At 35.6% G+C, this 14,143-nt stretch overlaps 1 protein-coding gene across 1 annotated transcript in view; it reads right to left on the minus strand.

Annotated features, from left to right (window-relative positions):
• Positions 1-13,826, minus strand: part of LOC107743214 (collagen alpha-1(XIV) chain-like) — a 126,598-nt gene extending 112,772 nt beyond the window's left edge. The window contains exons 1-5 of the mRNA XM_016556357.1: positions 13,569-13,826; positions 12,030-12,151; positions 6,097-6,213; positions 645-788; positions 233-319 (exon numbers count right to left, since the gene is read on the minus strand). Coding sequence (XP_016411843.1) covers positions 233-319; positions 645-788; positions 6,097-6,213; positions 12,030-12,129 — 448 coding nt within the window. The 5' untranslated portion in view covers positions 12,130-12,151; positions 13,569-13,826. The remainder of the gene's footprint in view (positions 1-232; positions 320-644; positions 789-6,096; positions 6,214-12,029; positions 12,152-13,568) is intronic.
• Between the last annotated feature and the right edge of the window lie 317 nt (positions 13,827-14,143).

Below are 14,143 nucleotides of genomic sequence, written 5' to 3' on the forward strand. Positions count from 1 at the left end.
CCCCCCCCCCCCCATTCACTGCTATTATAAAGCCTGGAAGGGCCAGGACATTTTTTTATATAACTCCAATTATATTCGAAAGAAAGTCATGTACACCTAGGATGGCTTGAGGATGAGTAAATCATGGGGCAATTTTTACTTTTGGGTGAACTATCTCTTTAAGGCTCCGAAGCTGTGAAAGAGCAACGTCTGATCAATAAAAACATCTGTGGAGGTTAAACTTTGGGTTTACCTCCTGAGATCTCATTGCCCTCATCCACAGGTCCTGGTTCTTTCAGTCTTTGAGGTTGAGTGGTGTCTCCATCACTGCTCTGGTCTTCTGTTGAAGAGACATGAGGAATTAAACAAGTCCAAAATACTCAGCCATACATGTATAACATACCGTGTATAACTTTAACTAAATATACAGTTAAAATGTTCTAATATTTTTAATATCAGTATATGAATAACTTATTCTTAAACATGTAAGCCCTGTATATTTGTATACACAGTGTTACTATGCAAAACTGATGCTGTTATTTTCAAGGCACTAATTTTTTTTCATTGTTTTCTTGAAACACACAGGAGACTACAAATCAAACACATTATTTTCACTTGCAATCCGTTTCAGCGGGATTGCTTCAAAGAAACAAGGTATTTCGTACCAGCATATTTTCCCTGAAGTGCTCGGCTGTGCAGGTTTCCACTCACAGCTATAACCTTGACTGAATACTCCTTCCTGGGATTAAAATCCTTTATTATTGCTTTATTCTCTCCCCTTGCAATTTGCAACTCGGTTGTTTCCCCACCTGTCATCAGACACAAATCAGAGAAATCACAGAGAGGATGGTTAGTATGCACTGGCTTGTATGCCTGTTTCTACTCAGAAACCTATCACAGCATGTTCTTTATTGTCTGACTGCCAATGCCAAGCATTTCTTTAGATGCAATGACAGAAGGGAATAATGCTCTTAAAATAAAAACATGAAAAATAATGAATAAATGAATCACTTCATAAATTCCTATATATACACAGTCAAGATTTTTTAATGTTTTTTTAAAGAATACTCTTCTGCTCACCAAGCCTGCATTTATTTGAGCCAAAATACAGCAAAAGCATTAATATTGTGAAAATACTATTTAAAATAACTGGTTTCTATTTGAATATATTTTAAAATGTAATTTATTCCTGTGATTAAAGCTAAATTTTAATTAATTTGATCCTTCAGAAATCATTCTAATATGCTGAATTGCTGTTCAAGAAACATTTTTTATTATTATTATTATCAATATTTAAAACAGTTGAGTACATTTTTTCAGGGTTCTTTGATAAATAGAAAGCTGAAATAAAAAGCTTTTGTAACATTATACATTATACCACTTTGCAAAACGGTAATAAAAAAGCACTTTTGAATGCCTATAACAATGACATTTAAATAATTCAATTATTAATTCATTTTTATAACCGCAATTTTAATATGAATTATGTACACATCTACTTATTACACAATTTGGGGAAAAAAAGTATTTATTTAATGTTTTATTTTTTTTTTTTAATTAAAATATTGATATTACATTCTTTTTAAGTGGCAGTCATAGTCCTCCATAAGTTACTAGCCCAAATCTTTAACCTCTTGGCTACACCACTATTTCTATTATTCATACAAAGTTGATGTTTCAGCATTAATTCTGCAAAGGAAAGAAAGAGACAGTTCTCTCTGTGAACTTCCTTTAACAAACGCTTGGCGAAAAGTCTTGTTGTCAATAGATAGACTGTCCTGAATGATTTAAAAAAACACTGACACTTGTTGATGAATTAATAATAATAAGCATGTTCATGATTACAGAAAAGACAGACAGACTAACAGACGTAGAAAATGGGCATCCCAAAATCTGTCCCCTCAGACATCTAAAAGTACTTCCAAAATGATCCAAGTTCTCTAATGCAAAAGCAAACACACAATGTCCAAAATAGCCTAATAAACAATCTGTCCAATGTAGCTTTGCTCTTAGCCAGAGGAGGAATAGCACTAGCCTGACAAGTTGTGATGCCAAGTTATCACCCAAATACAATCTGTGGGTGGATGCTTTATGGCCATTGCACAGCAAACAACTTCATGAAGTTTGTTTGCAATATTGACAGTGACAAATGGTCTGTTCTAAAAAGGTCTTGGCTGCAAACTCATCTCTCTTGCTTCGTGACATCCCTGTCTGGTGACAAAGTCTAGGATTATGACTTAAAGGGAATGTTTACTTTTGGTAATCTTGTGAATTGAGAAGGGATGACAACTTTCACTAACTTAAAGGGATACTCCACCCAAAAATGAAAATTCTCTCATCATTTGCTCACCCTCATGCTGACTCAGATGTATATGATTTTCTTTTGTCAAATGAACACAAACAGAGAATTTTAGGAAAATAATCTATCTCTGTGAGCCCATATACTGCGATTGAGTGAAAACCTCAAAGTTGATGCTTCAAAAACCACACAAAACGAACACGACTGTAATCCATAGGACCCAGTAGATGAATCATTGTTTTCTGAAGCAAAATGATAGGTGTGTGAGAGAAAATCACTAATATTTTTGACTTTTTAAACAATAAACCATTGCTTCCAGCCAACTGTCACATGCACATCCTTATGTTGACACTTGATGTAACATAAACATCAGCATGTTGTGAAGCGTATCATAAGAGTGTTGTGAAACTCCGACATTTACTGTACATCAAGCATAATCTTATGATGGTTTATAGTTAAAAAAGTGAATCAATGTCTGTTAAAAAAAAAGTGAATCAGTTGTTTCACTTCAGAAGACATTGATTCATCAAACTGGTGTTGTATGGATTACCATTGTGTTTGTTTTGTGTGGTTTTTGAAGCATCCGCTTTGAGGGTTCCACATTCCATCTGTGTTCCATAGAAGAAAGTCATATATACCTGGAACAGCATAAGGGTGAATAAATGATGAGAGAAGCTTCGTTTTTGCGTGGAGTATCCCTTTAAAGATCTGGCCTTTAAAAATAAAATAAAATAAAATAAAATAAAATAGACCAAAAAAGCATAGTGATGAACTAAAAAGTGCAGCCAAAATGTATTGCATTTGAATCAGTCATGCCTGAACAGCGGCATAGTCATATCACAGTCCTTCATTGTGATGAAGAAGTCTGCCCTTGCAATTCAGATCCCTGACCAATGATCCTGATTAAAATCCTCGTGGCTTGCCGAGAGATCAATTGAAGGGGAGTGGAAGTTGCTTATTCAGCAGTAGTGGGAGCATGATTGGGGTTAGAGTCAGAACTGGAGAACCACAGTTTGCTGATGACTTTGCACATCACGCTTCATAGAAAAGTAAAAGAAGATTGCTGCAGACAGCAAACTGTCACCGTTTCTCACGACAACATCAAAGCGCTCAAATTCTCATTTGTTTAAACGAGACCAAAGGACAGAATTGCTTTGTCGCATACGAATATCTTCCTTCCCTCTTTGATTTTTAAAAAGAGTGGAGCAAAGGGCTTTTGAGGGGAAAATAGTGTATAGTTACATCTAAAAATAGATGCGAAATCAATTTGTGCTTAATCCCAATGCAAAATTTGATAACTTCAAAGTTTTCATATTTGACCACATATATTACTGAACATATACTTAAAACGGAAAAACTCATGTGTTTATTTTGTTTGTGCTCAAGGGGAAGACATGTCACTTTTAAAGAAAGGAAAGTACTGTAGAAGCCATGAGCCAGAATATACCTTTTCAAGAGTGATTAAACACATCTCACATCTCTCTCTCTCTCTCTCTCTCTCTCTCTCTCATTTTCTTGTGGCTAAGGGCACATTGTGTGAGTCTGAATGTGGTTTTGTGTGATATCATCTCGCTAGGGTGCACATCAGTCTTTCCTGCACAAGAACAGCACAAGCTGAGATGTCCGATTGATGAAAAATGACTCTTATGAATGGTTCTTTTGATGAGTCAATCAAAAATATTCACGAAACGGCCTCATTAGTTAGCTCTTTGAAACAGACTCACTCAGTAAGCGAATCACTTAAAGCCATAACTTTTTTTCTTTTTTTTTTTACTTTTATTGTGCTGTTATCTATTTGAAAATGAACCGGGCACACACACACACTTTTAGTTTGTAAAATTATTCAATTTTTGACTGGTTGGTAATGGCAATATGTAAATAAAAATGCATTTTCTCAGAGCTTTGTTGTATAAATTAATACAAATAATTAAACAAAAATAAATTAAGCAATTATTGGTTATTGTTTAACATTGTCAGCTTTGTTTGGGAAGCATAATTAACACACCATTTTCTCCAAATAAGCAAAAATATTCTTATAAGACAACAAAGTGATATTTATATGAAGCAAATACAATTGTTTACTAGAATTACAGCATCAAGTTGGAACAAATGAACAGCTAAATCACCCACCCAAGTTCATATAACTTATATTCAATCGCTGTCCAAGAGGGAATTTTTCAGAGAGGACGATATGTAAATTAATATTGATCAAACCTATAAAAGACTGCAGCAGGTTTAAAGGCGCAGTAATTAATGACACAATATAATCTTTCCGATCAATAACACAACAATTGCCAATATAGTAAATCAACGGAACAAATACAGACTATGATCATTATAAACATTTACACATGCATGCACAACTCTATTCCATTTACATACTTAATGTTTAGAGAAACTCCATCCTCCATTACTTCATTCTAGTACATCTATATATGGCCTGTCATTAAGCCTCACTTATTTTGAGATCCTTCATTAATTTAATCAATAATTTTGTTAAATTTGATTTGTTTCTCTTTACCTGCTATCCTTAATACTAGTAGGTTTGATGATACAGTGAGACAATGCTGAAAGCTAATTAGCTTGCAACTCTGACAGTTATGTAGTTATGTATTAGTTATGTATAGCTGTTTTGGATGGAAGCAAACAATGTTGCGTCATATAAATATTCTTTCTGATCTGTCACTTTAGTAATGAGAGGTGACTTTATCAGCCTCTTCGAACATCGGTGCAGTAATTAAAAGTTACCATATAAAAGAAAATATTTGTAAAATATTACAATTTGACATTAATGCATTTTCGCTGCAAATCAGTGCATAAACTTTGTCAGCATCATTATGTTAATTTTAAATAAATTTTTTTTAATTTTCCAACTAAAACAGTCATTTGTTGTCATATGTTTCATTTTAGGAGCTTTGCCATTTTCCGTTTGCAGCCCTTTCTAAGGACGCCAATGTTGTTGTGAGATTGGACATTTACAAAGCTGACATCAGATACCATAAATACAAGCAGCTGGATCAGACATCTGACCTCCATCTGACCCCCTTGATTCTGGCCAGGTACTGCAGCCAGACATTCCTCACCTCAATCACAAAAGAGTTGCATTGACCCGCTCTGATGCAAACTATCACCTGTCCTCATCCAACCCTGTTCCATCACTTTAATACCTCAATTCTGGCCAATAGCGAGAATTATCATGCCCATTAATGCCACTTTGCACATAGGAACACAGCAAATGAGCTGCTATAATTGAAACGAGTGCTTTTCCCATCTGTTGGGAACGTCTGAACCGGCTGATGATTATCTATTCTATGGACCCAGACCTAAAATACACAGAGTTCGGGAATGTGCTCTAAGAAACAAAGAGTTTGGACATGGCTTATTGTTGCCCGAGAAAAGGGGGTTGTGAGTGTTTAACAAAGGGGTGATTTTACAGAACTGATGGCTAGTGCACCTGGTTTACATAAAACCAGAGAGTGACCTTGGCTGTTTATGTCTTATAATCAAAGCCATATCAAAGCCCCAGACAAGGACTATTGTCAAATATGTAAAGAAACAAAGAGTCCTTCAGATCTGGCAAGGTTAACAAATACATCTGTCGAAGCTCACAGAGGGAAGTGAAGAAAATCTGAATGCATTTAAAGACAAAAGTAAGGCTGAAAAAGACTCAAAAAGAGACTGTATTTCATTAATAACAAATTTAACAGAAAGCAAACCTGTTATGCATACAATATAGTACCACTACATTTATTAATACTGACTGACCACAAAAGATCCAAACTAAATAAAAACGCTGTTTTACTGTCATTGCTTCTTACCTGGTTCACTGTTATATATAAATTTGTAGCCTTCATATTCTCCTTTTGGTTCCTTCCATGAGACAAGTAGCCGGCCTGCACTCAGGACTTTAAATCGAAGTCTTCTTGGAGCTGGAACTGCAAGGAAAGAAAGGAATTATAAACTGAAAATTTGCAAATTATGACTTTAAAATATTTTTCAGATGAGAGTTTAAATTGTACTTGGATAAAAATCTAAAGAAAGGTATGTTTTAAGTCATATTCTCACTCGGTGTCCAATTTAAGGTTATAATAATTTGTAAGGTATTTAATATTAGGAAATGTAAGGTGATTTAATATTATTATTTAATTGTCCATCCGACAATATGCACATAAAATCATGAACAGAGAGTTACAGTCTCATTAAAAATGAAAAGACGGTAATTGAGAAGAGAATGTGACTTTTAAAGGTCAGAAGAGTAGCTTTCTGCTATTATCTAAAGCATCCTAAGTAAATACCAGTGAGGTTGAAGAGGAAGACAAGTCTTAAAAAGTTCAAAAAAGCATATTACTTCAGTTTATGAGTGTCTACAGCCATAAACAACTGATTAGAGGTAGTCTTTTTTTCTATTGAAGTAAATAAACCCTTCTGACCCATAATCAGTTGTTGTGTGTTAGACCTATGAGAAATCACCACACCCAAACATCACACATCCCACATGTAAGGTAATGAAACATTGATTAATCAATGTTTCTCTGTGCTTATGTTGTTCACATGCCACAGTCCTGCTCAGAGAAAGAAACCGAGGTGCTACATAAAGTAGAGAAAACATGTTGGCACAAACAGAAAAGGAAAATAAGTCAAAATAAAACCCAGAGGTCAATACTATTGGAACAGGGCGTTTAGGAGACAGAGATAAAACATAAAACTGATCTAGGTGCACCAACCTGAGGAACAGAACACTGCTGGGTTTCCTGTGGGGTGAACATCTCCCTTCTCATGGACACTCACACCACACTCTGTCCAATATGTGTCTATGGGGAGCTATGACTTATTTCCATCAATCAATGTATATAGAACATTTCTGTGCTTAAAACGTGGAAACTACCCAGCTGGTAACAAGGTAGCAAGTGAAAGGGCTGAAAGATTAGCCTAAATGAAGCTGTTTCTCACTAGGGGCTAGCTAGTTTGGGACCAAATGTTTGATAGTGGTTATTGATAAACATATATTTTCTATGTAAATAAATTATATTATTTACTTGTCTTTACATCATGCTATAGAAATGGTCCCACTTTTTTTTTCACAACAGCTAAAATGACCAAACACCAATATTAATGATTAAATGTATAAATGTGCATTACCATTCAAAAGGCTGTGGTTTGTAAATTTTTTAAAGAAATCAATAGGCCTACATTTTTTCCAGCAAGGATGCATTAAAATAAATAAATGCTGTTCTTTTGAACTTTACATTTATCAAATAATTTTGGAAAAAAAAATGTATCAAAATGTAATTTACACAAAAGGGTTAATTAACTGTTTTCAACATTGCTAATAATACAAAATATTTCTTGAGCATCAAATCAACATATTAGAATGATTTCTGAAGAATCATGTGACAGTTAAAACTGGAGTAATACCAGCTGGAAATTATTTTTTGTGATCACACGAGTTTAAAATTTTAAAGAGTTATTTTATAATAATTTTCGCAATATTAATGTTTTTTACTGTATTTTTCATCAAAAAAATGCAGCCTTGTGACTTCTTTCAAAAAACAAAAATTGTAAAAAAAAAACGTATCGACCCCAACCTTTTAAATGATAGTGTATACAGTATGAATCATTTATTAAGAATAATAATTATTTATCAAAAATAATAATTAAAATAGTTTCTTTCTACAATGAACTGCATATCATTTATATCCAAAATGACATTTTTAATAGTTGAGTAAAGAGAATAAAGTATAGAGAGTCAAAGTTAATTTGACTATAATAAAACTTAAGATACCTAACTTATCTAATAATTATTATATCTAATAGTTCACAAAAAAATTATACAGTATATGTGCCTCTATAGCTTTGAAAAGAGTTATGGAACACCAAACTGTACTCTATTCATAGAAAGTGTCAGTGAAAATTCTTAGTCATTCATGTGAGTGGGATGAAATGAGTACTGATATAGATCCAGCCATCCAGAGAATTTGGAACATTTTTCACAACAGATCATCTGCGCATAAAGTAACCACCCTGGTAGTACGAATTTAGAGGAGAAAAGCGTGTTGTTGTGCCAGCTCAGTACTGCACACCATGACGGAAATGAAAAATGTATGCGAAACACAACTCCGAAAGTAATTCCAACAATGTTGAAATGCTAAAACTCTGCTCACGAGCCATGAATAATGAAGAAGAACATAATACATTCATCGGCGTGAAAAAACAACAGATTTCTGGAAGCAGTACCATGACAGTTTCATAGAATATTTCTAGGAAAACTGTCTTAGCACACCCAGGTACATCTCCTGGCTCTTGGTGATTAAAGGTGTTGTGCCAAATAGACTCCTGTAGAGATTGAGGGGGAGGTAAGGAACAACGGCAATGGTGGTTTAAGGGTGACAAGTGCTGACTTGTAACTTGAAACGAGAGAAATACGAGCAGGAGGTCCCGTATCTGTCTGTGTTAGAAGCGCGTACCCACAAATCCGCAGGCCTTTGATGTGGTTATCTTTCATCCTTTTGGAGACACTCACAGAGCTCTTACTCCAAAATCCACTGCGTCCTTTTATCATCGTGCTTCCAATTTCTCACCTGTCAGAGGGCTCCGCACTTGTTTTGAACGTTTATTTTCTACAAACTCAAAAATCAGTGTTGAGCGAATAAAAATATTAATGCCTACTTAGCGGGAGCAGTCAGAAACATTCTGCACTTTACAATCATCTAAGGCCCCGTCCACACGGAGACGCATTTAGCTGTATACGCATACATTTTGTATCATATAGGTGTTTCGTCCACACGGATCCGGCGTTTTTGGGAGAGTGAAACCGATATTTTTTTAAACCGGGTCCCAGGGGCCCGTTCTTCGTACGTCGCTTACATCCGAGATGAAATGTCACATCCAAGATGATATCATCGCGCTAATCAGAATCTGGCTAATTGGGTTCTTCGAACGCACCTGTTGTTGATGATAATGTTATAACAGATAAATGAAATGTGCACTGTTTTTATTTTATTTTAATTTTTTACATGATTCTCAATTATTTATATTCACGATTTCTAATTTTTGTACAGTCTTTACATTTTTATTTCAATGTAGTAATTAGCAATTCATTTAATTTTATATTTGAACAGATTTGTTACGGGACAGCATTATTTAAAGTTTCTTAAGGGTCAAGATCATATTATCTGCATCTCCTACGCTCCATCAAGCCACTCCCATAATAGCTGTCACCACTCAAATGAATGCACGACTCTACATTATCTGTATAGCATGTGTGTAAGACTATGTATTATGTATAAAAGTAATAATTTTATGACAAATAAATATTTCAGTGTTGGATGTGATGTAAATTTACACAGATCTGAGAAGCAGGAATTATGCAGGACCAAATGAAAATCTGGGAGACTTGGCTACATTTCTCATCTTGCCAATGTGTAAAAACACATTAGCTAGACAAATTGCTTAGTTAAAGGTTTTGTAATGAGATGCACTGCCTGTGTAAATCCAAACAACAATTATGTTAAAACTGTGAATGTGAATTATTTTGTGCGTGTGACTGCTTTTAACAAGATTTACAGACAGACTGTTTAAAGTAGACCTTCAGTTCTTTAGTTTCATTTTTCCACAACTTCATCACGCACACAATACAGCCCCTTCCAAAACGCTTTCATAATGTCTCATCATACCGCTTTGTATCACTCCCTGCTTCTACCCATTCATTCTCAGCAGGGCATTGTCAGCATTTGCAATCATTTTTGCTCCAACGCATCAAGTACCCACAAACACAGTGCAATGTGTTTTACATATTTTCTATAGGAATATGACAGGTTCAAAAGCTACAGTAAGTTAAGCTCAATTGATAGCATTTGTGGCATAGTGTTAATTACAACAAATAGTAATTTCAACTCGTCCTTTGTCTTTAAGAAATTTAAGGCTTATAATTTTTGGCATGCTTTGCACATTTTCAAATTTAAATTTGTCCTAAATGTGCACTAAAAGCCACATTCAGTTTTCTCCAGAACAGATGAACATAAAAGTGGTCATTTTATGTATCGCAGAAGTTTTATTTTATTAATTAAATATCTGGTGAGTGGCACTAACAGGTTAATGCTCTATGATTTTTGAAAATAGCATGCCACCTACATGAAACCCTACACTAAACCCAACCGATTTCAAACACGAGATAAAACAAATTTTCTGAAGCAACCATGTCATTTTAGCTTGCTTCTACAAGCCTTTCAGCTCTTTATTAAGACATAATGTACATTTTGCAAGTCCAGTGCTGTACCGGGTGAGCTACAGAGCAAGATTACTATATCCGAAAAGCCATACATATGAAGCTAGTTATGTGATTCAAACATCAAAATGTATTAGTTTACAAATCACGCTTAAACCTACTTAAAAAAAATAAAAAATACTCCAACCTACTCAGACAGAATGTGCTTTATTTTAAGGTCCAATTCTCACCATTAACAAACCATTCAACTATGACTTTTGCCTAAATAAACTCCTAATTTGCCGCTCATTAATAGTTTGTAAGGGAGTTGTTATGTTTAGGTATTGGGTTGGATTAGGAATGTAGAATATGGTCATGCAGAATATGTTTTATAAGTACTAATAATCAGCCAATATGCTAATAATAGGCATGCCAATAAGCAACTAGTTAATAGTGAGAATTGGTCTCTATACTAAAGTGTTACCGTGTATTTTAATGTTTATTGGCCCCATAATTCTCACCATTAACAAACCATTAACAACGAATTTTGCCTCAATAAACTCCTAATTTGCTGCTTTTTAATAGTTAGTAAGGCAGTTGTTATGTTTAGGTATTGGGTTGGATTAGGAATGTAGAATATGGTCATGCAGAATATGTTTTATAAGTACTAATAAACAGCCAATATGCTAATAATAGGCATGCCAATAGGCAGCTAGTTAATAGTGAGAATTGGTCCAGTGTACAGAAGTGTTACAGTGTATTTTAACGTTTATGTATTGGCCCCATTCACTTCCATCGTAAGTTCCTCGTTACAACCCAGATTTTTGCTTTTTTAAAAGCAGCAACAAGACGAAATTCATTTTCATGGTAATCAACATTATGCCGCAAGTGCTGTCGATTCATCTTAACTTGTATTAAACCCAGAATATTCCTTCAACTAAAAGTCTTTGGTTTGTTTATTCCCATTCAGCTGCACCACTGAGCAGTTTAAAATGACACCAACAGCTTTCAGTGATTTGAGGGATGAAAAGAACCTGTCTAGGCAGCATAAATTTAAAGACTACACATGCCCATCAGACAAGTGCTGGTCTGGGAAGAAGAGTGAAGGCAAAAAATGCAAAGAGTAATCCAAACTTTATCTTCCGAACAGAACCTCCCACTCCAGATGATGATCCAGGCTCCACCTTTCACTCCAGGGCCTGAGAGAAATGTGAAACTCCTTCCAAGCAGAGCAACCAATTAAGCCTTTAAGCTGCCTTGAGGGATATTATCATTGTGGTCCCCTGTGATGTTATAGACTAAATGCTTTTCCACATCTCTATCCCATCTAGACTCACTTTAGCTCTTTTTACTTTCTTACTGAGAGACGTTACACTAAAATGAGTCCCCTTAGGAGACGTGAAGGTGCATGAAGGGTCAAATTCAAATGTAACCCGGCCATTGTGACTAAATTAAATGATTAGGACAACATTTCATATTTTACGCAGCCACACAAAAGCCAATAAACCAGAGCAAATACCAATTCAGAACCATGAAGACAGCAATTACCTTGAGCCGAAACAGGGGTGAGAAACTGAATCAGTGCCAGCGAGATAAGCGGACACCACAGCTTAATCCTCGATCCCGACACCCGCATCCTTATAGCCATGTGAGTGATGCTTGCCCTGCACCTACGGAGGCAGAGAAGCAGAGAGTGAGTGGAGGAATTCAGTGAAGCTGTGTAGCCTCAGGGGGATTTCAGAAACACAGAGAGGGAGGAGGGAAAGTCTCTGCGGGTCAAGAACAGTAAAGACTTTGTTGAGTTTTGATGGACAGCCAGTGAGAAGTGCTTCCTGAGGACCATTGTTGTTCCTGAGAACAAGCAGGCCACTACGGCTCCTGTCATTCATGTCGGATAAGAAGGCTGACGTGTGTTTAGAGAGGAAGCCGCCCGGGCTTGTTCAAGAGGGCAGGGCACCCCTACTTAACTTAAACAGTGGTCTAAATTAGAGTCAAGAGATTATGCTGGTTAGCTGCAGACTATGGTATGTAGTTCAATAAGTCAGTATTCCTTAGCTGTTGTGACACATGGCTTCTTCTCTCTCTCTCTCCTTCTCCCTCTCTATATATATTGTTGTTGTTGGTCATGATGTGCCTTTTTAAATGGAATATCGTTTAAATTAAAGCTTGTTTGGATGGCACATGGTTGTCCATCAGCATTTCACTATTCATTTATCTCAATGCATGCTTTTTATTCTGTAAAATGGGATAAAAAGCATGCTATCAAGGCTCCGAGCATTTCATTTCAGTCAAATATTTGTACTACAAGAGAAGCCTTTTTTAACAAGTCCACAATGCATGGTTAAACTCACTTGCTTGTCTGTCTTTGTCCCTCTCTCTCTCTCTCTCTCTCTCTCTCTCTCTCTCTCTCTGTGTGTGTGTGTGTGTGTGTGTGTGTGTGTGTGTTTCACCTGCTACTGAATGATGAATCCTGAAATAAACATCAAGTCTCAACTTGGCTTCATTTCTATTCTCAACAGCACAGTAAAGATGAAACGCGCTAAATTTAAAAATAGATGTAGGATACATCAAGTCAATTCTTTGAGCATTGGTGGTGTCTGGGACATCCCTATGATTCTCTCTCTCTCTCTCTCTCTCTCTTTCAGTTAGAGAGAATATTATACTAGCAATAATAATAATAATAGAAAACCTACTTATTTATATAAACTATATTATAAAATCGTTTTAAGAACATTTGAAAGTTTCTATTTACGTCAGTTGGGGAAATATTTTACGAGTAAAAAATATAAACTATATATAAAAATGTGTGCTATTGCTATATATGTAATTAAACACACTTTTAAGTTTATTGTGTAAGAGATCAATTTAACTAAAAAGGTTTTCCAAAATTATACATTAAATTCTCTGAAATAAATTCAAGAAAATGCATAACAATACAAAAGTGGCAAAACAGTCAAAAATATATCACATATATTTTCTAGTCTGCATCTTGAGTAGCCTAATTCTCACAGTATGCTATTGCTTTAACAAACGCATATCAGATAATGAGTAGAGAATGTAACAGATGAAATCCGACAGCAGTCTTACCTTTCACACCATTCGCTTCAGTGAAATCCACTTGATCTAAATGTGATCCAAATTTCCGCGTCTTGCGATGGTCAGACTTCACTCGTATCTTCTCGCAGCGTCAGTCAGATGGCTCACAGCGCTCTCCGTGTGCGTGTTTCGTCTGTCTTTATTCGTCCATTCCCTCAGCTCTTCAGCTCTGCTCCTCATTTCATCCTTTAGTGTTGAGTCCGGGGGAAAAAAACGTTCATGCGACCAATTGCAGCCACTGGACAGACGACGAATGATCTCACGACAATCAAGAGCCCTTCTCAAATACTTGATCCTGCCTACATGTAGGCTGTTCAGCGCGGGGAAGAAAAGCCATTATCATTACATTTCAAGGGAATGCAACTGAAATGAACAATCATAACGCCTACAACCAGGGTGATGGATGATTAAATTGACTGTTATGGCACTGCCTAATTATATTTTACTAACTGAAATTAATTGAATCAGTCAGTGTTGCGCAATTATTCAGTTACTTTTGAAATTTGAAAATAATTTTTGTTAGTAGGCTATTATCTGTCACAGTTAAACGTGAATTAGCATATTTT

This window comes from Sinocyclocheilus rhinocerous, unplaced genomic scaffold, assembly GCF_001515625.1.
Source record: "Sinocyclocheilus rhinocerous isolate Xijiao unplaced genomic scaffold, SAMN03320098_v1.1 scaffold946, whole genome shotgun sequence".
NCBI classification, from domain to species: Eukaryota; Metazoa; Chordata; class Actinopteri; order Cypriniformes; family Cyprinidae; genus Sinocyclocheilus; species Sinocyclocheilus rhinocerous.